The sequence below is a fragment of the Caloenas nicobarica genome, chromosome 12, assembly GCF_036013445.1.
Source record: "Caloenas nicobarica isolate bCalNic1 chromosome 12, bCalNic1.hap1, whole genome shotgun sequence".
In the NCBI taxonomy this organism is placed as follows: domain Eukaryota; kingdom Metazoa; phylum Chordata; class Aves; order Columbiformes; family Columbidae; genus Caloenas; species Caloenas nicobarica.
In genome coordinates this window covers 2723422-2746824 of record NC_088256.1, presented here as the reverse complement: position 1 = coordinate 2746824, position 23403 = coordinate 2723422, and the positions used below count along the sequence as shown (strand labels likewise).

At 39.2% G+C, this 23403-nt stretch overlaps 1 protein-coding gene across 1 annotated transcript; it reads left to right on the top strand.

Moving 5' to 3' along the window:
• Positions 1 to 1960: 1960 nt before the first annotated feature.
• On the top strand, positions 1961 to 21312 carry C12H8orf48 (chromosome 12 C8orf48 homolog). The gene is given in 11 exon segments (XM_065643684.1): positions 1961 to 1993; positions 2406 to 2476; positions 3220 to 3262; positions 4640 to 4727; positions 4730 to 4824; positions 4827 to 4878; positions 7076 to 7198; positions 13107 to 13339; positions 15757 to 15909; positions 16983 to 17067; positions 18779 to 21312. Coding segments are annotated over 11 exon segments (1122 nt in total). The 3' UTR covers positions 18925 to 21312.
• Positions 21313 to 23403: the final 2091 nt, after the last annotated feature.

Here is a 23403-nt window from a genome sequence, read left to right as displayed (position 1 = left end):
AAAAAGCATTTGCCCACACAAAGGAATTCAACAATTGTGTTTAAATCTAATATAGCATATGATAAAGAGACGAGCTGGAGTAAAAGCCTGTCACTGCTTCTCACATAATATTATTTATGGCTCTACATAGGACCAACTCTATGACATTAGCAGATGGAAATCTTAATACCTTCTGACACAACTGGGTTGAGCCATGTATTATCACCCACAAATCCTTTAAAAACAAACACTGGTTCAAATATTTATGACATTCAACATATTAACTTCCTGGACATCAACAAGGGGAACCACAGTGATAAAACGACCTGTTTTAGGGAAGATCAGTGAAAAGAATTATCTGTATCCTGGGCTTCGAATCAAAAGCCTTTAATACTAGGATCACACTCTCCACTGAATAAATGTCAGAGAAATAAACTTGATAGAACAATATATTTTCCGTGCTGTAAAGTTATGAATTTTAAAAAGGACTGAGAACATGAAACTACAATGTCTTTAACCTCTAGGGAATATATTCAAATACCAACCAGGTCAGTAATAATCTAACGTTAACTGTTCCCATAAAAAAAGATGATGATAAATAATGAAGTATCAAGCTACCAGGGAGGTATTTGGTGGGAACTGTGAGGATCTGTGTTCTTCTTAGTTATTCTGTGTTATTCTCTCTGTATCTTGACTAGAATTTTAAAGGAAAGGTAATGTTTCTCCCAACCCTATTTCACCATTGTTGATAACCCAGAGCATGGAAACTGCCAGCCTACCTCTTAGATTCTTCCAGATACTGATCTTATTCAGCTTGGGTGCTTGCCAGCTTGTTTGCAACATTACTTTCCTGAGAAGGAAAATACAACATAGAACAATCAATGAAAGGTGACTCTTTGGGTTGGAGAGGTTTAGTACACAATGCAGATTTTGCTGATGTAAATGGCATATACCTTCTTAATTACATTTTCCTCCCTCCATAGCGTTGACAGCCTAAGTCTCATTGGTATTCAGCTGACTCCCCCTCCTGCACTATGGATAATTGCCTCTTCCATTCGCAGCTACACACCTCTCCGATCACTACTATAATTTGTGTGGATGGAAAATAAATGTTTATCACATGTGAATTATTTTAATTTCTTGTAGCAAGCTAGATGAAAATGAAAAAGGCCAGCACCAAGCAGTCCACTCTCTGCAGAAAGCAGTGAATGACTGAATCTTAAAACATTTGAACAATTTGTAGGCAGACTTGTTTATTCCACTTCGCTTTACACTCCACCACATCAATGCATTTATTTACTCTTCCGCAACACCATGGATCTATCTCATTACGCTGGCCAAACTTTCTTTATATTATAGCTATAGTTGCAGCACACAGAGGTCCCTCGAGAGAAACGGGAGAACTTGAGCTGCACGTTGTGAGCTGCACTGAATCAAAAACGGGAGAAGACAAGATCTCTGTCATGAAGGTCTCGGCCACGCTGAGGCCTTGGCAAGTCAGTCCAAACACAGCTTGAGGGGCTTTGGAGGATAAAATACCTCAGTGACTTACAGGTGACAGACAACAGGCTCTGCATCCCAATACTGACGAATAAGCTTCTCTTGATAAAAACGATGACATCCCTGAAAGGAAAAAAGTGGTATTAGCTAACCCCAAATAGCAATATTAACTGTGGAGGACTGCGGTGGGTCCGTGGATTCCCTGATGGAGGGTATGAGAACAGAGATTGACCTTGAAGACATTAAGGGAGTAAAAGAGTAACATTGATGACAGCAAAATTAGCCAATGATATGTTACGATTGCTGCCTGTAACCAATAGCAAAGAGACACACGAGCTGGTAAAGACTATATAAAAAAGCGTTTGTGGCAATAAATGGAGACTGCTGTTTGTACATAAGAACTTTGTCTACGTCGTTTGTCCGTCTCAACCGTGACAATTAACCTCAAATCCCAGTGCACAGAAGAACTGCTTTTATCACAATGCACCTATTGAAACTGGACCTCAGGCTACAGGTAGATTTCATGCCCTGAAACGCGAACTTCTCGCACCTCATTTCTGTGATGGTGTCACATCCAACCAGCAGGAGCAGGGAGGCACCACCCTGCCCACCAAGGCCCTGGCGTTCCAAGACAACGGCCCGGCCATGAAAACCGCACAACTATATAATAGCAAAGCCTGTTTTAACGAAAGGTTTGCTCCACCCCGGCTGCCCGAGGTACTGTAAGACGCGAGGCGGGTGGCGCCCGGGGCCGCTGAGGCCGCCGCCCCCTCAGCGCGGAGACAGGGCGGAGCCTTCCCGCCTTCTCCGCGCCTCAGGGCAGCGCCATGGCGCCGCGCTCTGCCCGCCGCGCTGTCCCGGGGAGCCTGAGGCGCCGGGCCCGCCCTGCCCTGGGAGTGTAGCGTGCGCGGCCCCGGGCCCATCAGCGGCCTCTCCGTAGCGCAAGGCCCCGGGGCACCGCTCCGTACGGCAGGCAGCCGGCCCTCGGTGTGCCGGGGTAAGGAGCCCCGGCTCTGCTGGGGTGTGACGAGAGGAGGGCGCCTGGAAGAAAAGGGCGCCTGGAGGGGAAGGTGCCGGCGGGGCTCAGGGGAGCAGGGAGCTGGAGGAGGCCGGGCGCGGGTCTGGGGGCCTTCTGTGGGATGTTACCAGCCTTGCGAGCAAAACTCTCCCTCACGGCTGAGCAAAATTTTCCCTCACAGAACTCTTGGTCACAGCAGGTTACTGTGCTGGGCCTGGTATCGGGGGAAGCGGTGCAGTAAAACAGCCTGAGCGTCTGGTTTGTGTGAGGCTTTCCTAAAAGGGAATTCGTCAGTTAAAATATGTGTTAAATAGTTTTTAAAAGTCACATTTTCATCATGGAGTTGCAGGATGGTGAAATGAAAAAGAGAAAAAAAAGCAACCAAAAGCAAAGGAACACCCCACTCTGTGGCCTTTGGGTTTTAACTAGAAAGTACGTGGAGAAGACTTTCTTAATGGGCTGTTACTTGGTGGAAATGTAGGTTTTTTTCGTGAGTGTGGCGTGTTGCAATCGTGGTTTTGCCTCCTGAGAGGATAGAATTTCTTTCCCTCAGGTTTTCTTCTAAGGTGCTTCCCATTTTTAGTGACATTCAATCACAGCAACATCTTCTCAGCGGTGAGTGAGGGTTTTGTCAGCAAGTCTGTAAGAAAAAGTGACTCTTAGAAAAGAGTCTTAGAAAAGAGTCTTAGAATTCAAGTGGTTCTGTGGCTTCTCTTTTTCAGAACCCTTAATGAAGCACTGTTTGCTTTCTGCCAGTCCCTTAAGGTAGATATTATTATACCTCAGCCTTTTGAGGAATAAAAGCTGTGTAACAGCAGATGCCACTTTAAAGTTGTCTGCGAACATATTTTATTTGCTCTTTATAAGTATACCTATGGCTTCCAAGTTACTTATCTGCTGATGTTGTAAAAAATACCTATTTTTTACTGTGAAAATTAGCTAATATCAGCCTTATCTGATAAATGAAGCATTTCTTATTCAGCCAGTCATGTTACTTGCTGAAATTAATCTTCTCACTCCTTAACTGTCCATGTGCAGCTTGTGCATCTGCAACTTCTTAGCTCAGCTGTGGGCTGGGGAACTAATTGATTATCTGTTTGCATTTCTTACTGTTCTTCTCCAGTGAAACTGGTCTTAATAACTAATCTCTAGCCTGAATCAGTGGTGATGTAATGAACAAAAGAATTACTTACTGTTTAATTTAAAGTTTAGAGCAGAACAATTCTTGAATTTTTGAGACCACGTTAGAACAAAAAGAAAACCTTCAGACCTAGAAATTTGGCACTACAGATTGGTTGTGGAAGTCTCACCTTGGGAAGTAAGTCCTGAATTTGTTTTAGGGGCACAGGGTCTTTATGCAGCGCGCAGATGAAGGAGCCGTGGCTGACTGCTGCAAACATCTTTCTGGAGGGATGTTGCCCATACATTTACTCTCCTTACATTACAAGACTTTAGAAGAAATTGGAGCAAAATTATTGAGGACAAAGTTATTTAGGTCTGTAAGTTCAAAGGAAGAAGGGGTATTGCATAATTCTAATAAAAAAGGGTAAAATAAGTAATAACAAAGCTTTAAAATCTGTTACATGATAGGTAGCTGACTGAGGCCTGTTTCGTTCCTTGAGCTTGAATCTGGAGAACTTTATTTCTGTTTTTCACATTGAGAGCATGACTTCTTATTTGAGAGCATCAGCTGGCTGATGCTTGTTATTTTTTCCTTTTAATTTTTCTAGACAAAAATCTAAGAAGAACAAGGAGGTTTTGCATTTCTGAGTGGTGAGAGGCTTAATAATCTGAAAGCAAAAAAACCCACCCGTTTTAATATTTTTTTGTTTGTTTTCGTGAGGGTTTTTATCCATGTGTTATTGTAATTCACTACAAATTTGAAAGGAATGCTGTGCAGAAATCATTGCTGATATTCAGTGATGGCTGTTCCTGTGTGCTTACCCAGTGGATCTTAGTGATCAGCAGGAATCCTTTGAAGGGTGTTGCTTTGATCCAGTGCACTGATTAGATAGTTATTTCAACCACCTGTTGTAGCTAAATTGTGTGTGAGCTGAGCTGTAATAGTCCTCCATGTGTCTCCCATTGCTATAAGTAATCCACTCATTCTTCCTGGATAACTGAACCTGGTTTTATTTACAGTGCTGCAGATACAGTGCTGGTTACCATGAAAAGTGGTGGACAGAATGGAGCCAGAGTTACAGGAGCTCTGGTGTGGGCTACGCAGAAGATGTGAACCCTTCGGCGGGGAGGAAGAATCCTGCTGGCAGCGAGAGAGCAAACCATCTGAATCGTGTTGTTCCACAGAGGATTTAGAGGGGTCTTGCTGTGTCAGATAACGTTGGAAAGCATGTCACGGTCGGCAGGCCAAAGTCATGCAGGTATGCAGAGTTTCCTATGCTCGAGACCTGCTTTTTGCAGCTTTAAATCAGTGCAGTGAAGACTTGAATCACCAAAAACAAAAATGTAAAAATTGCATACAACGTTCTTGCTGTGCAAAGCAATGGAACCTCAGTATGCTGACTAGATCTGTGTTTTGTGCTCTCAGGATTTGCTGACAGCTACATGCGGAAGGATGTGATTTGGCCGTGGAAACCCTTCCTTGGTAGTCTTGTGATGCTGAAATTTTGTTGGCACATTAAGAAAAAATTCTGCAAGATAATGTTGACCGAGTTACCATGTATGAAAAGTAGCTGGCCATAAAATAATTTTTCCAAGGACATGGGGAAAGTTCCAGGGCTTCAGATACTTAAGAGGCTTAGATAGTACCATAAATCTGCATCAGATGAATGATAAAGAAGCAGGCAGCAGGTCATAAGCTAACTGCTGTAATGCCTTGTTGGGTTTCTTCTCTGTGGGGTTCTCTGTCATTCTTCTACATTCTCCATTTCTCCAAGGTTGATCTGGTAAGTATTTTGAATTCTTGAAGAGGTGTATGTTTGTTTAAATCTCTTTTTGGGTCAGGAGCTTGTCAGCATATATAATCACTTTAGCTTTAAAATTTAGCTACAACACTTTAAATATATTTTTAAAAGTAGCGTAGACTTTTAATGTCTGCTGGCTGTTACTCTTGTAATCTGGTTCTACTCAGGCCAACTTGATCAACTGGCATGTACCAATATATAATTAACCTTGTCTATACGTCAAAATTGCTCGTAGAGATGTCCTTCCTGTCTATCATCCATCCAATGTGTTACTGTTATGGTGGTGTGGTTTTTTTTTTTCTTCCTTCTGCAGTATTAACCGGCACTGTTATCATTAGGAGTCCTTTTAAAATACTGTTTAGGCATGAAATCCCAACAACGCAGGACAAAATTTGCTGTTGGATATATATACATAAACCCTGTTTATCGTAGCTCAGAATATAGCATTAGGTATCAGTGCTTCAAAATGTGAATAAAGAGATGATCATTGCCTTAGTGTCAGTTCATGCTACATTGATATAATTGAACAATATCTAATAGGTTTAACAGTTTGGCTTAAATTTTTTGGTTTTTACGAATGATAGGTTTTAATAAACTGTTTTTTCTGGAGATAAAACAAGGGGTTTTTAAAATATTCCTTATCTAACCATTGAAATCCTTATTTCTGTCATCAAGGAGTACATACTAGGAGGAGTCCTTGCTGTGTGTTTTTAATAAGTGTTACTACTTTTTATCTTTATAAGGTTAATGTTTCATAAAATTACAGAGTCTTCTGAATACTACTAGTTAACTGAGAAACTAGGGAGTAATTAATAGAAAAATATTTTGGGAAACGGATATGCTGCGGTGCATATCTTACTGAGAGCAGCATATATAACTAATAAAAACTATAGAAAACCTGTCATGCTGGTGTCCCCATAGGGGCATGTATTTTCTTTGTATTATATAAGCACACTGAATTTGCTATTAGTACCCCGAAAAAAAGAGAAATTAGGTGCATCCTGAGTGTTCTCAGTATTTTGAACTGGGACCATGCCACACGCATCTTGCTCTTGATGGCAGTGACTTTTCTGCCCTTTAGAGTCTTTTGCCTTTTCCTAGCTATTCTGTTTAGCTGCTTTGCTGTTTCCTCAGTTTCTACAGAGCTGGAGTTGTGCTGCAGCAGGCTGGAGAATGGGGAGCTGATACAGATTTTTTTAATTTCCCCTGCCTCACCATTATTTTTCACTTGGAATACCTTGAGACAGTTCACCTGAGCTCCTGAGGGTACTTGAAGAGCCTGTGTATGGCTGAAAATAAGTGATGGGGTTGAATGAGGGAGCAGGTAGACTGCGTTTAAATTAGCATTACAGATTAAACTGGATGTGTCAACAAGCTCTAAGCAGTAGTCTCTGTTTTTGTCAAGGTATCCTGTATTGTCTTTCAGTGGGGTGATTAGAAATGAGCACTACAAGATACTTTGTGGGACAGAAGCTAGCCCAGAGTTTTACCTGGAGATCACTGATATCTGTATAGTCCTACGGCTTGGGGTTTCTCTTTCATCTACAGAGAAAAGTCTCACGTTCAAGTGGAGGATTATTTGCCTCCTGCTTTGTTTTTCTGCACTCGTGCTTTCTTTACCATGTATGTTCTGAGCTGCCTTTTTTCCATGCAGATGAGCAGTCGGAAGTAGCGGTTTCTGCAGCCATAGAAAGGGATGTAATGGGAAAATGGATTGATCTGAAAAATCCAGCAGCTGACATTAAGCAAGACAAATCTGTCATCAAAACTCATGCTGGTGAGTTCAGTAACTTTAGCAGACATTATAATTCTTGCTTCTTTTGAAAGGTGATGTAAACATTTAACTAGGCTTAAATTTTATATACAGCTTAAGACAGATAATTAGCCTGTCTTAATTAGCCAGGTAATTAGGTATGAAACTCCTCTTTTATGCTTTCTTGGAAAGCAGTTTGTTTTCCATAACACACATGGCTTTGGTTTTCTGACATAGTGACAATATCCTAGTGATGCATTATCACAAGATCTGTATAAATACATTAAAAATGTATCCACATCTTTAATTTGGCTGTAATCCTCAAAATTTTACTGGACTGCTTAGTTTTTCTCTTTTTCTCTCCAGCTGGACAGGTACTGGGAGTGTGGTAGAGGTGTTTTGGTTGTTGTTTTTGTTCCCCCCGCAAAGTAAATACGACTTCAGAATTTGTGTAAAATATTTTTTCCCTTGTTAATCAGTTGTATTAATTACTGAATTACTTATTTGCCATGTTTTAGTTCCTGAGGGAGGCAGCAGGGCATGGATTTTGGCAAGAACAATGAAGCAGCTTTAACCAAGGCAATTATGTGTAGGTAGGAGGAGGGAGGAAGGAAGGATCCTGTTTGCATGTGCTGGTTATGCAAGCAACTGTTGAGAGCAGATGGTGGGATGCAAGTCCTACTTGAGTCCTTCTAAAAAGTGGGTCAGAGATACTATTTTTAATTAAAAAAGAGCAAGAAAACTGTAGTTGAGCAAAAAATAATTGAAGCAGAAGGGGCATCTTCCTCAGTCTGTACATACATAAAAAGTGAACAAACTGAAGTTTCGCAGGTCACCTGTAAGACTGATTATCCAGGGAGATCCTCCTGCCTAGGTAATTCATGGCATTGCATTTGCATACAAGCATCCTCAAACTGTCCATATATTGTAGGAAAACATGACCTAAGATCATTTTTTAGGCTATTCTTAATTACATAGCTCATTCACGGAAGTGGTGAGTCAATGTTATGAGTTCCTGACTCATCTTCAGCATTTATCTTTCTATTACCAGTTTTCCAAGACTGCCATGTAGTCAAGTGAGAAGACAGTCAATGTAGATCATCTCATCTATAGTAGAGGCTTCTCCTGGCGAGCTCCTCTGAGATAGTCTGCCTAAAATACATCAGAATCTTGTGACCATTTGATTCATAGAGAAATTGGAAAAAAACTGATGAGTTCAGATGCATTGAATGAATTATAAGCACCAGTAGAACATTGAGGAGGTTTTCCATCACTGGAATTTCCCTTGAATGTTACATGCAATGCTTATTTTTCATAGTTTTGTTTGTGGGCTGAAAGAAAACAAACCTAGATGTTGGCCTCAAGAGAAGTGAGGAATTTCTGTCATAATTGTCCTTCAGTCCTCCTCTTCTCTGACCCTCTACCCTACTGTTGTAGCAACTAGCTAGACAAGTGCAACACAAAATGACTGTAAGTCCTCAATTCTGTATGCTAATAATATATAATATATATCATAATAGGTTATTCCAAAGACTATTAGTCAGCTTTAAAATTTACTACAGGAAACTGCAGTTCTTCAACTTGGGTGTATCTGAAAGTTGAAGTGGGACTGTTTACCGCTCCCGAGTTGTACCGCATGCAAAAGTTTGCTCTCACCTTTGTTTGTGGTGTGTCTACATTAAATGCTTTGCTCATTTATTTTTCTGCAGTGTGTCCACTGCGCTATAGCTGGCAAAAGTGAGAGAGCTGTAGTTCCTAATGTGTATCATCTAGAGGCATAGGAATGTTTGAGCAGCATCAGGCAGGTTTGTGGCTGAAATACAGTTCAGTCAATATTACCGATTTAACCGTTATTGTTGTTATGATAGTGGTGTCAACGATGGGAAATCTAAAAGTAAAAAAGGCCGGTATAGATACAGGCAAACAAATACTTGTGATTTGTGTTGTTAAGGTGAAAGGCTCTAGCATATATGTGTGTTTAGATATGTGTGCACTGAGGGAAGTAAAAGTGCTTATTTTTCTGTATCAGATTTTTTCCCAGCTTGTCCAGAGTATTTCTGAGTAGATCTAGTTTATATTCATTTTGTTCACAAATTTTCCTATGTCCAAGCATTTAATTATTGACTTACCAAACAGTAGTAGTAATGGTCTATTTATAAGAATTGAGGAAACATCCCCCTGTTATGTTTGGAGAAAGGAGCAGATATTCAGTAGTCTATACTGCGTCTCTTTCCTATTCCTGAGCTTTTTAGCACCAAAGTTTGTTGCTTGATAAATGTGCATGTTGTGGGATTCCCACAGACCTAGTTAGGCTCTGAGATTCCAGACTTTGCTTCTGATTCTGCAGTAAAATAAAGCAGTGTTAATGTGCACCAGATGGGGAAATCTCAACCAGCAACATCTAAATGGAAACACCTGCTTATAAAGCTCAAGTTCATTAATGCCTTTATGGAACTGGGAAAGAATGAGTTTCTTCCAGAAGATGTGGATTCTGCAAGATTGTTACTATTGGACCATCTCACTAATGTTGGCAGAAACTGAGGGTATCCTTCTGCATCCTGGAGGAACTTTACTTGCTTTAAATTCATATTTGTAAAAAAAAAAAAGCTTGATATTTCAGGCCATTTGTATCAGTTCTGTGTTATCTGCACGAATCTGGCTGTCAGCGTGTTACTCTGAACTGCTGCACTCAATTGTACAAATGTTATTTAGATAATTATGAAAATGTTATCTTGAGATGCAGAGTTAAAATCTTTGAGGAGTAGTTATCAGTTACTGCCTTTCACAATTATGTTGCCTTTAACTGTTTTACATTTTTTTTTCTTCTTAAAATAGAGTATTAGTAGAGTGTAATAACAACAAAATGCCTGCCTGATTTCCTTTTAAATCTAAGTTGGACATCAAAGGAAGAGGAAACTCAATAAAGATTTTCTTTATTTTTCTCCCTGCACTCATGTAGGTTTAAAATGTCATACTTAAATATATGGTTGCATACGGAAAGCAAAATCTATGTAGGTCACTTAGTTATAAACCACACAGCAGGATTTAGAATGTAGACATGGAGATTAGCTAATCTCTGTTGGTACACACTGAGTACTTCTGTCATCTGAGCAGCTTCTTGGTGCAGTTTGTTGTGCTTTACTTTCCAAATATTCTATGCTGTGACCTTATTGCTCTGACTTGGTGTCTGTTCTGGTGTCTGGTTTTGCTCTTCTTGTCACCTGTTCCTGCCTCATTCCTCTCCAGCGAAGAGGGAGTAGGAATGCGGGATTCAGGGCAACCAAGCGTCAGCAAAAATGTACTTGTGGAACAGTAATTGGCACTGGCAGGGACTCTCTGCAGACAGACATGCAGTGACATTTAAGTCTGCCACCACAAATGGAGACAGAGCATTCGAGCATGTCTAGTTCAAAGACTGAAAGGAGGGAATACATAAAAGACACGAGAAATAAAACCAACTACCAAAGCGAGTGCATAGATCCTCTTGTGTGCATATTTTTTCTTCCAGCTGGAGGACAGGTGAACCTCGTATACCTAGAAGAAAATCTGAAAGTGTAAATAGTTAATGTGCAGTTAAAAGACTAGATTTTTCAGAATTTAACTGCATGCTGACTTATCATTTTTTGTTCTTGTTTCAGTAAAATTATAGTCCTTGATCATTTTATTCTTTCTGAGCTTATTTACTGCTAAAAATGAATTAATATTGAAGAAGTAACTGAAATGGGTCGTGCAGTCAGGTATAAAAACTGCTGTTCTCTTTAGTGTTTCTTCTGATGTCTGTAGGTGCAAATGAGCAAATGGGTGGGTGTATGGCAGCACACAATTCATGCTCTATTAGAAACCAATTTTTAATTAAAATGTGTTTCTGTATTTCAGGAGAAACTTCAGTGAATTAATTAGACTGGTATTAAATTGTCACAAAAAGTTCAACAGACCCCATGTGTTTTACTTAAGCATTTGAATACTCAATTTAGGGTATGTAAATGCTTTGTTCTAGGATTTGTTTCCTCCCACAATAGTAACTTTAAAATCTTTTTAGTCATTCTATGTGCAGCATAAATGAATAAGCTACTATTTTATTATTGTGATTAAATCCAGTAGTGACACATGGTTTACCCTGTTTTACAGGGATTCTACATTGCAATTGTAAGGGAAAATGGCCTGATGATTGAAATGGTGGTTTCTACTCAAATGTTGATGATCCTACCCAAGAGAAATTTTTTGTTAAATTGCATTCTAAAGTATTGTTGTTATTCCTCTGTCTATAAAGTATCACTGTCTTTATTCAGTTTGATACATCATCTTCTAAAGAAGAATAAATTGCTTTATGATAACTGATTCTGAACAGTGGTAGTTGCACTTAAATCACGTATTTTCCTTGTTGTCCATAAAGCAAAGCTCATTGATTCCTGCTTGGCGTAGTCTTAATTGTAGATCCACTCATCTGTCATACAGATCAGCTGCATTTCTGAAGAGATACTCTGTTTCCTTGCAAAATTCCACAGCTATATCTTGTGTACTTGAGACTAAACTCACTGCAGCATATTTAGGCGAAGTCTTACATTCATATTGTTCAGTGTTTCAGGGATTTGTGTAGTGGTTATGGCAGGGTACCCCACAGGACTGGAATGCCAATGCACTCGTTGTCAGACAGACACCCTGGAATATGCAGTGAAATGTGCAGTGCCTGTCTAGAAAATGTAAAACTGAGTTTAATCACTGAAAACAAGTGAAACAGACAATATGGAGGGTCTATTTGGATGATAATACTTTCTAGCTAAATGGGCAGTATAATTTGTTTCTGAATGCTTTGGGTTAAAACAAAGTGACCATACCTTACCTATGCAGTTGTTATTGGCTCTCTGACCTTTTTTGGCTGTGGGAACAGATCCCCGAGGAAGGAACTGTGGTAGCGTTAGCGGAATGCAAAGGTATTCGTGAGTCCTCCAGTAATGCTTCCTGGGATGTTTTGTCTCCTTCTCATTTCTCCTTTAATTACACACATTAAAGTGTTTAGTTGGGCTTCAGTAGTAACAGAAAAGAGAAATTCGTGCAAGAAAAGTAGAGAGGTACTCTCCCCTCTTTAGACAGGTGAAAACAGCGGTGTGTCTTAAGGTCATGTAGTACTACACAGCATCATTATAAGCTGATGCTCGTGAAATACTGAAATTGTAATGCAATGACTCACGTTAGCTAGTCCGTATTGATTGGTTGTGTTTAAGACTGTGGAAAATCTCCTACTAAGTGTTGAATGAAGTTGCAAATCCATCCTTACCTGCCCATCTGAAGTATAATCTCTCTGTTTTTATTTATTATTTCTTGCCACTGGGAAGGATAAGAGAAGATAAAAGAGTGAAACATATTGTTTAAATAAGGTCGTATACAGTATTTAGGAAATTATAATTGAAGCTCTGTCGGTTGTAGAATATATTTGAGGTGTTCTCCAGAGTTAGAAATAGACTCTGCCTCTAATTGTTCAGTGACTTATGAATTGCTCCTTAGAGGTACTAAATGAGTAGCTCTCTTTAAATGTTAATTCATTTTGTTTTAGCAAGTTGCAGTTTCAGGCAGGAAGAAGCTAAATCTCTATCAGACAGTCATTGAAACTCAGTTTATTTAATGTCATAGTATTTAAGTACTTGCTTTACTAAAATATTTGTGCTGTATCATTAAGTAGCCTAATTCTTTAGGATTCTTATCCCCTTCCCTCTTTGGAGATTATTCATAGAGACATTAATTGTGCAAGTTCCTACAGTTATCATCCAGATTTTTAAAAAATTCTGCACTGCTCCTATTACAATCATTGCCTCTAGGCTCGACATTTGGTTTGTTTTTTTGCTAAATATATTATGAGGTCACACAGATATAGTATTTCTTCTCTTTCCCTGATGCAGTAATTGACACTTCTGTTTTCTTGATGTATGCCTGACAGAAACTACTGAGTTATTAGATGGAGAACTGGATGCTCTTCGGTCTTTTTGCACCGTTAAGATAAGCAAGATGCGTCAGCAGCTGGGCTCTAAGCAGGCAGACGGTGGCAAGTCAAGAAAGCTGCAGCCTGGATTCACAGCAAAGAAACGGGAGACAAGTGATTTGAACTGCATTGTTCCTGATCAGCTAATGAACAGAATCCGCCTGAAAAATATCAGAGAGACTGTTAAACAGGTACTGCAAGGAAGGAAAAAAAAAAGTAGATTTTGCCTATGCTTTTTGTAGAACCACTAGGGAAAAAAAAAAGCTGTAATATAAGGATCAAATCAGGCAGACCTTACTGATGCCACTCTCAGGCCTCTGAAAGAGATATCTCAAGATTTACCTTTCTCATGTTTTTGTTAGACACTACTGCAGAAGTGTTGCTAGTAAATAATCAAATCATTACAAAATATTGTCTGGTATATAATAATGATTTGTGTGATTCAGTGAGGCTGAGATGATCAGTTATTGCAGACCACAATAAGCCCTGGATCAACTGAAGACAAAAGTCTTATTTTCTGGTTATGTTTGCACCTGTTATTTATAGAAGTATTGAGCATTTTATTTTATTATGGAGGCTTTGTGACTACAGTATTGAAAGTATTCCAAAGGCAGAACCTCGCCCCCTGCTCCCAGCTTTCTGAGACATTAGGTAAAATTAAGAATTAAAGCATGTCCTATAGAATCTTGTTTATATCCGTTCCTCTATTAGAAAGCCTCTGGATCATCTTTATGCAATTCACAGTGCTATTCTTTTGCACCAGCCCAGTGTTCCTTCCTACCACAGCTCTTCCCTTCGACTCTGCTTCTAAGTCTCGAGACTGGTATTTTTTTTTGGCTGCTGATACTTGCATTCTTGCTTTGTGCTTGCAGATGGATTTGAATATGGGTTATGTGGATTTGAGTAGTGACCATTGCCTACAGATGCCTTTACCCATAAATCTGGGCCTTGGCAAATGTCTGTACTTTGTTTGAAATTGGTACAGAATGCCTGCAGCTGGGGAGGTATTTCTGATAAAAAATGAGCTTTGAGTAGTAGTTACTCATTTATTTTGTTTTATCTCTATCGTGTTTGCTGGCTTTAATTTATTGCCATATAGCATAGTAAAATTGATAACATTTTCCTCTGCAAAGCCTCTGCCAGGTGAGCACGGAGTAATACTTTTAAAGTTGGTTCTGACATGATGATTATTTCAGGTTTCCTGTTTGATTAAATTGTTTTGAAATTTCAGCAGTCTGCAACTGTATTCTTCTATTGTATAAATGTTAACCCGCCCACCATCCAAATTTTGTAGAACTTTTACTGCCTCTTTATTTGTCTTACAAGTGTGGTAATACATTTTCTAAGAAAAGTAACTGTGACTGCTATGTCTATTTGCTTCTGTCTTTACCTCCACATAATAACATTTTTATGCAGAGGAGAAGAAATCAAGGAAGACGACAGAGAGACTTTAGACATGACTTTCTAGGATTGATTCCACTGCTTTTGTAGCAACTTATTGTGTTTGTGTAGCCAGGTGGAATCTCTGTAAATTAAATCAGATAAAATTATTGATATCGGGATTTGTGTAATGCTATTAAATATGCTTAAGACTTCATGGTGGATAAACTAACGTAGGAATTAGTAAGTAGTATTGTTTATCTTACAGAGAAAGCTGTGGAATTTTGTTTGTATTCTGACTCAGAGCTGCACGTAGATATTTGAACTCATTGCTTCAGAATTTATTTACCTCTTAGAATTTGTAGAGATAATCATAACCTCTTATAATTTGGTATTTAAGGCCTTACGTATACTGTCAGCACAGGAACACTGCTGTTGCTATAGCCTCATTACAGACAAGCAGTTATCTGGTTAACAATTGCCATTACTGACTTGTGATGATCAGGTATTTGAAATGTGGAGTAAAACGTGTTAATTTAACTTAATTGAGCCTTCAGGAATTAGAGTATTTGCTGTTGTGTAAGACTGGTTAGCATGCACAGGCTGGCTTCTGGAGCATCAGGTACTCATTAAGCCAGAGTAACTAACAGCTGGTGGTGCTCTAAACGTATTTAACACTAGCAAAATATGTATAGATTTACATTGGCAAAAGTGGTAATTTCTACTGAGCATCCACCCAGGGTCAAATGAGTTATACTAATTAAAACTTTTTTCTTTTTTAACCAGTATGATTGTATCCTCACAGTTGGTTTTGGCTGGTCACTGATGAGTTGCTTGGCAATAACATGACTTCATTGTTTTTGACTCTTATAGTATCTGTGGAAGAAGTCAGAAATGTCTATGCAATCTCAAGCATCAGGGAAGCTTTGCCTATTATAATAAGAAATAGCATGTTACAGATCAGCGCCATGGTTCTGAGATACAAGGACTAAGTTATCAGTGCTGGAAGGGGCAATACCTGAGGAAAAGCAAATATATTTAGTGTGAAAACATTCAGACAGGCTCATGAAGATGATACTGTGCTGAAGATTATGAAATAATTTAAAACTGCCTACAAAAGCAAAGCTTTGTCTCCAGACAGTATCTGTATTCTTATTGCTTGTTCTTAATGGAGTGGCCATCTTGCTGGGACAGACATTGCTCATTGCAGCAAAGTCTCATCTTTCAGGTGACAGAAACTCAACTCCATGAATCTTCAGTGTGCCCTGACTGTCAGAAGAAGAAAGCAGAGCTAGCCAAGATTTCCTTTCTCAGACGGAAGAAGATTCTAATGGAAAGTGCTCTAATCCAAGAGAAACTGGAAGAGCAGATTTACTCCAGAGTAAGGAAATGTCATTTATAAAAAAGTTGTGGTACATTTTATACCTACTGTAATTAAAGAATCTGTGAGATTTCCCGTGATTTATGGCAATGAGATGAGATTGACCTGAATGCAGTGCAAGTCAAAATAGAATTTGGCTCCATGTCTTTAGTAAAATGCTTGAGACTAACATACTAATCAAATTATTTGAGCTTGCCTGATTTATATAAGCTGAAGGTCTTTCCCAGGATGTCCTAGAATTGTTTTGGGTACATCTTGATTATTTTTCCACAGTTTGTTTTCTGGTGGGCTGCCCAAGACAAAATGGTAAATAACAAAATGATGTGGTGGTAGGTAACTATGCCCATACTAGTCCTCCTTACTCATCCTTTGGCATAGGGGTGTCAGAATAGGATGCTGCAGCACATTGTGGAGGCCGAGGCCTCTCTGATACATGGAGATTTCTTCTTGGAAGAACTGTCTGTGTCTGCTGTCAGAAAGATTCAAACTTTATTGTTAGGAATACTTCTGGAATAGACAGTAGGCAATGTGAGCTGAAAAGGAAGGAATTCAGGATGATCTTCCTGAAGGAAGAACTATCCTGTTTTTGAAAGGGAGTCAGATTGAAAGCAGGTTGTTTCTTAGCAGTGAATAAGTGGTTCTCTTGGAAGCCCCAAGATCTTTCTGTGTTTGTGAGCAGGGTGGGAATTTGTGTACTCTACCACGTGTTCTTTTTTTTAACCCAATAATGCCAGTTTCTGGATTTTTGACTGCCATTTACTCCATACCTAAGACATGAGAACTTCAGTCGTGAGGCTTCACTTTTTTTCTCTTTTCTCCCAGCTTCCCTGAAATGGCCAGCTGCTTTTTCCTTTCCCTCCTTAGGGAGTAAACCTACTTTATGGGGCAGATTGCAGACTGCACTGTTTGTCTAAGTTTTTAAACAGGATGCTTTAAAAGTCCAGCAAAACTGTGCCTGCCTAGTAGCTTTTTAGGGACTGGATATGGTTGCCAATGGTAGGCCTGTGATACAGGACACGAGAAATGTCAGGGATACAAAACCAGGTAATTTTCATGTTCCTTTTTTATTTCAGGATGTGCTTACACATATAGGAGAAGCACTTGAAAGCTTTCCCAGACCTTCAGAGGATCCCAGGAACTTATGGCAAAGGCTGAAAGGTCAGAAAATGTAAAGCCTGAAGGTAGTAAGCATAACTCAAGGACATAAAGAACTGGGAAAGTCATCTGCAGGCGGTCATATAACTGAACGCCAACGATTGTGGATGTAACCTATGTTGTCAGTGATGAATTGGGTGGTGGTTTAATATTCTTGCAGGTGGAAGCAGATATGTCTAGTATGTGGGCGTCTGGGTTATGGTTCAACCCTTCATTCTCCCTAAACACAAATGTTGCAATATATTGTAATCCAGCTTGATACGTTTTTCAAATTATGGAAACCAACACTTTCTATTATTAATCTGACAAGTAAAAAGAATTGTTTTTTGTGGGATTGCTTGTGGGATTTCAGAGCAGCTCACAGCTGCTTCCATCCATAAGAAAAATAAATGATTCTGTTTTTCAGGGCAGGGAGGTATAATTACTGGATTTCAGCTCAATCTTTGCCCACTGTGTCATGTTATATTGGAAATGAAAGCCCCAGGTGGAAGAGAAAAAGAAGGTTGCAAAGTAACTATAGAAAGGAGTAAAATGAAATGGGGTATTTATAGAACTGAAATAATGAGACTATAAGAGAAATTAATCACCAAGACTGAGGATGCCAACAGGACAAGAAATGATGATAAGTTAATCATAGAACTTGTATAGGATAGGTTTCTGGGAATAGAAAAAACAACTTAGATTAAAATTGGAATAAGATGCCAAATAATATTTTTGACCGTTTTTTGAATGTACTTTGGAATTTGTTGTAATTTTCTGTGATTTTTCCAAGATGGCCAAGTCACTGTATGTCAGAGAATAGATCTGGGTGAAAGATTGGTATTCAGTACACATTCAAATAAAATGGCTTTATGATGGGGATCTTGGTGGGCTAGACAATGAAATCATCTTCGTTGCAGCCTCAAAAGATGTGCTGATCAGTGGGCACAAATACAGCCACCTCACTGATCAGTGCTGACAGCAAGGGCTCCTTGCGTCCTTCCTGCAGCGACCTTGGGGCCGTTGGACATGAGTGAGTCATGAAGTTACCGACTCTCATCAGTCTCCAGTTTCCTGACTTCTGTGCACTTAGATCTCTGAAGGCTGCAGAAATCTTGAAGGAATATCCTTATCTACGAACTCTTACTGAATTTTTCTTACAGAGAAAGTACGAGTAAATCTTACTGTTGCATTTTCTTTTCCCATTTTGGGACAAGAATATGTATTCTTGAAGTTGGTTTTGTGTTGTATACCCATGTAGTTATTTTCTTTTATATGCTATGTCTTGTTTTAAGAGTGCTTGAGGGCTATTTAGCCTCTTGTTTTTACTTCCCACAAATCAGTGGAAAACCTGATAAAGAGGTAGAGAGGTCCTCCTGTTTTAGCCAATATCTGCCTTTTGGTGCTTAAAACCTACCTTGAGTGATTTCACTGGGAGTTGATCCTGAGCACATCAAGCCCCAAATGAAAACATAATGCAGGCCTGAGTTGTTCAAAGCTAGTTTTCCTCCCTGACTTGGCGAAATTTATTCTGGTTTCTTGTAAACGGCAGGTTTAACAGTCCATCAAAAATGTTCCCCTAAGCTTGGCTTTAACTTTTGAATTGTCACTGCAGATTATGTAGCTGCCTATATAATGAATGCAGCTTTTTGCTTCCTATTACTCTATAATCCTTGGAAATGTTTAAATCATTTAAATCTCCTACCTTCCAATCTTATAAACCTTTTCTTTTTAGATACTGCATCTCTATTTCTTATTTGCTTTGGACTATACTCCCTGTTTCTCGAGTCTCTGCAAGTCCCTCACAACCTGCCCAACACCAGGCAAAGGTGCCTGTTACTCCGTGTGAAGTCTCACAAGGGCTGTCGGATCCAGAAGTGATGATCAGGAATGGAATCCTTTGAAAATGTAATTTTGTTGTTCTTGCCAATGAACACAGCTTTCAGCCCTTACAAAATGACAGAAAGTGAGTTTCAGGACTCTAAATGTAAATCGATTATTTTGATAAGTAAAGGAAGACATTTTGATATTTTTGCTTTCAGTACTTAGGTGCTTTCTAGAAATACTCAAATATTTCTTTGCAACTCTTGTCAAGCCTTTATGTAGATACGTTGAACTAGGAGCTATTTAGGTTAAGCATCTGACAATATTTGTCTGTAAAATAGTATTCATACTTGCACAGCACAGTATTTGTTTGCATAAATGTTCCGAAGACAGTTCAGATAGCTTCTCTGAAAAATCAAAGCATATTTTGTTTACGTCTGCATGCGTTTCTTTACTGCTCACTACAGTTCTTTCATTTTTTATCAAGAATGACTCTGAGATCTGAGTGTTTGTCTTCTGCTTTCCTGTAGCAGCTATTAGGAGTGTACAATGGAATGAATGATCCGAGTCTCTAAATAATTTATGTTATAATCCTGCAGTGTTTGAGACTAGAGATCTAAAAATTCTGACATGGAGGACATAGGGAAAAAAAAAAGTAGATCATGTCTCTTCCTTTTTCCCCTCACAGGAGCTCTCCCCATCCACCTTCCTCAGCAGTAGATTTTTTTCTTTTGATCCAAAGAAACACCCTAAAACTATGATCAAGAAATATTTATTCCTCTGCTCCCTCGTTTGTGCTCGCTGGGGTATAAAAGGAGCGAGATGGATCAAGGGTGATTCATCTGATGGGCAGCTGTAGTACTGAAACAAATCAATCTGTCTATTAAAAGTACTTCGGAGCTTTTGCTTTCTAGCTTCTATGCTACATATAGTGGTATTTAATCTTCTGAATGATTTGTTATGTAGCAGAGTTTATTGCACTGAACTTTGTACAAATACAGACGGGTTTTCCATATGTGCATTGGTTTATATTATGTGTATATTGATAACTGGTTTCATGATGTTAGACTTTATAACTGACCCGTGGGATAAAATCATATTCTTCCTGTGGAGTGCAGCAATGTAATTTCCACTTTTTGTGCTTTCTCTGTACGAAAATGAACCTGGCTTCCAGTCTCAGTCATTCCTTGATCTTGTTTCTAACCATCTGTTGGGTCACGGGACTTTGTTTCTCCTCTAGGATAAACTTCCATCTCGTTCACAAATAGGCTACTTGCACGTGTTGGAAGGGGAATGAAATTTTAGTGCAATTAACTTGCCTGGATATGAACTGGGAACAAAGATAAAAATGTTTGAACACTGACTTACAGGCACATGTGAAATGTGTCATGGTGGAGACTGAAAGGGACCTCTGGAGCTTGTCTGATCCAATCCCGTGCTTGAGCGAGGTCACCTAGAGCCAGGTAGGACCTGGTCCCACTGGTCCAGTAGTCCTTACGTTAATCTTGAGGTTTTTCTCTGAAGCTACATTAAAATCTAAAAAGCTTCAGACCCTCTTGGGGACACTGGCCTTTTATAAATCCACCTCCCAGTCTTGGTTTTGTTGTGTGCAAGAGTCAGTTGTTTGTGTGTGTTGATGTTTTTACCGTAGCCAGTTTGATCAGCTTCGAAGAGGAGCTGAACCCATTTATTCAAATTGGGAGTTTGACAGAAATTTTAAACTGGCAGCACTGAGGACAAAGGGTTTGTGGCTGGTAGGGATCGTGTTCCCCTGCAAAATTGTTACCTGACACAGCACCCAAATTCTTCTTCAGTAAAAACCTGAATTGTAGCTTTCAGTGCAGTTATTCCGAATCATACATACATACGCCAGCAAGACCTGGCGTACTTCCAGCTCTGTATTTTTAAGGCATTTTGAAATATGCCTGCATTTTTCAAATTGTAATTTTATTGCCATTCAGTATGGTTTTCAGAGAATGACTCTTTATCTCCACTCAGAGCTAACCTAGACACCGTGCAAATTGTTACTGCCTGCAACAGAGCTGGTATTCTAAATGCCACTGTATTTAAAAAATGTTTTTTAATTTTGTGAATACCCATATTGATCTTATGAACACTACATTTGCATTGTTTTTATACAACTAGCTAGCTGTTCCTTTTTCCTCCACAACTGATTCTGAAAGTCTTTGCCTGCACTGACAGCTGCGTGATCTGTGTGCGCAGAGTCTGGGAAGTATGTACCTTCTGTCCATAAGGCACTAGGTCGTCTTTCAAATTACCTGTAGAAGTGGTCAGAGCACCTTAAAAAAACTTCCAGCTTCTGGGCATGGATATTCACTGCTTATTTATTCATTTATTTATTTTGTAATAAAATAGTACTGTTTGCTCTCACATAGACTAGTGTGTATGATCCATAAATACGTTTGTAAAATATATCCGTAGCATGTAACAGGATCCTTCAGAATATTCTGTGCAACTTCATATTTCTGGTTGATAGCACTTTAAGAACATTTACATCCTTCTTCTTGACATTTTTAAATAGAACATTTTTTGCCTACAGAAGTAAGTTTACAGCATCATCACAGTATTATAGCTTGTTTAAAAATACATACAGCATTCATGGTAATTGCAAGCAAGCTATATACTTGAGCAGGGTTTTTGTTTGTAATTGTACATGTTTTCTACTTTTTAAAACAATTACATGTTAATATTACATCCATCACTTTGTTAGAAAATATTACTTATATATGCTACTCACAAGAGATAATATTACAGGCTATGAAAATAGAAACACACCATTGTATGGTTGGTTTAAAAATAATTACAAGCCTGGTTTAAAAAGCGTGTTAGGCTTGCTCTTTCCTTGGTAAGTTAGGTTCCACTAACATTGGAAGTCCTTAATCCACATATGGTTGGAATGCCACTAGCACCTCTCAGCGCTGAACCTTACGGGAAAGAAATGTGACTTTCTGCCTGCTGACACATTCAGGGCTTGGTCCTGCACGCTTTCTGCACGAAACTTTGGCCAAAGATGTGAAGAGTGCTCCAGCTACCGGCTGTCAGGGCCAGGCTGCTACTGCTGAGGATCCAGGGATCCCATTTACTTAATACTCCGAATTTCAAAATAATAAGGCAGATGATTAGATCAGTACAAGACAACACAATTCCACTGGGGTTTTTTTTGTTGTTTTGTTGTTTGTTTCCCCAGCTGTGTTGGTTTGCATTAACCAATATCTGCCCCACTGCCTATGTTAACCAAAGTCTGACCTTTTGCTTTCCACAGGCCAGCGGATTTTTGAAAGAGTGCAAGCAGCAGATTTAAATTGACTGGTTTAGTAAGACAACAGAGATTAAAAATACGTGATTGCATTGGTTTTACTCTGCACAAATGAGACTAAATATATAAATATGTATTTATAGTAAAGCTGTAGGAAATCTCCAAACTGCTAACAACTCTTATAAATAAGATAAAACAAGGATATATTTGCTTGGAAATTTCACAGTTGCTGTTCTTTTATTATTTTCAGGTAATGCAAGAATATTTTGTGAGGGACCCCCCTTCTTTTTTTTTTTTATGAAACTAGTCCAGGCGTGCTTTGAAAAATGCTCTTTTCGTGGTCTTTCTGATACTCCTCTTGTGCTTTCTGCAGTTTTTTACCTCTCAGTTTCCACTTGTGAAAACAGTATGTTACTAGAGACGTCATTACCAAAGAGAAAATAATAATCAGCACTATAATCAGTGCAATAGTGGATGAGAGGGACCCCTCTAGCTGCTTAGTTTCAGTGTTTCTTGTTGTGTTTAGTTCAGCAAAGTTTTCATAGTCTGTTGAGGTCAACAGTGCAGGTACAGGAACTTCTTTGAACTTGGGCCTCATTGGGATTCAGTGGTGGTTCTCACGCGGTTAAAATTTCTGAAGAAGCCAGAACTATGAGGCCCTTGTCACCCGTGTCATTCGTAAAACTGTTTTCTCCTCAGGCTCTCCAAGCATAGATGAGGCTCAGAAACTTTGTTTATTTATGAAGCCAGGGAGCATAGGAATAACTGCACGTGGCACAAAGTTTACAGCACAGATCATCTATATCCCAAGTTGTGTAAGTCAGAAACGTGTGTGCACCGTTGTCTTCTTTCTCAAGGGGCGGGGGAAGGCTGCTTAGCTGACGGCCAGTTTGGGATTCCTTGTTTGCTTGAAGAGATAATTGAAGAAAAATCAATTTTCCAGTAACACTGTGGTGGGAGGGCTTATCCTCAGGCTTAAAACGAGCACTGCAACAAGTGTAGTTTATATCTTACGAATTTGTTCAGTGAGAGGTTTTCTTTTTCTTCCTCCAAATATTTCCAAGAGAGAATGAAATTGAAGACATGTTTTTTTTGCTGAGGGAAAGGCTTGGTATTTCTAATATTATAGGCATTAACAAAATCGGCTACAAACCAGGAGCTCTCATGTTAACGAAAGGTTTTGCTTTTCCCCTCTTCTTTAATATTTTCTCTCAGACTTGGCTTGTCTGGAGAGGATTTTGATTTGTGGTTTTTGTCCT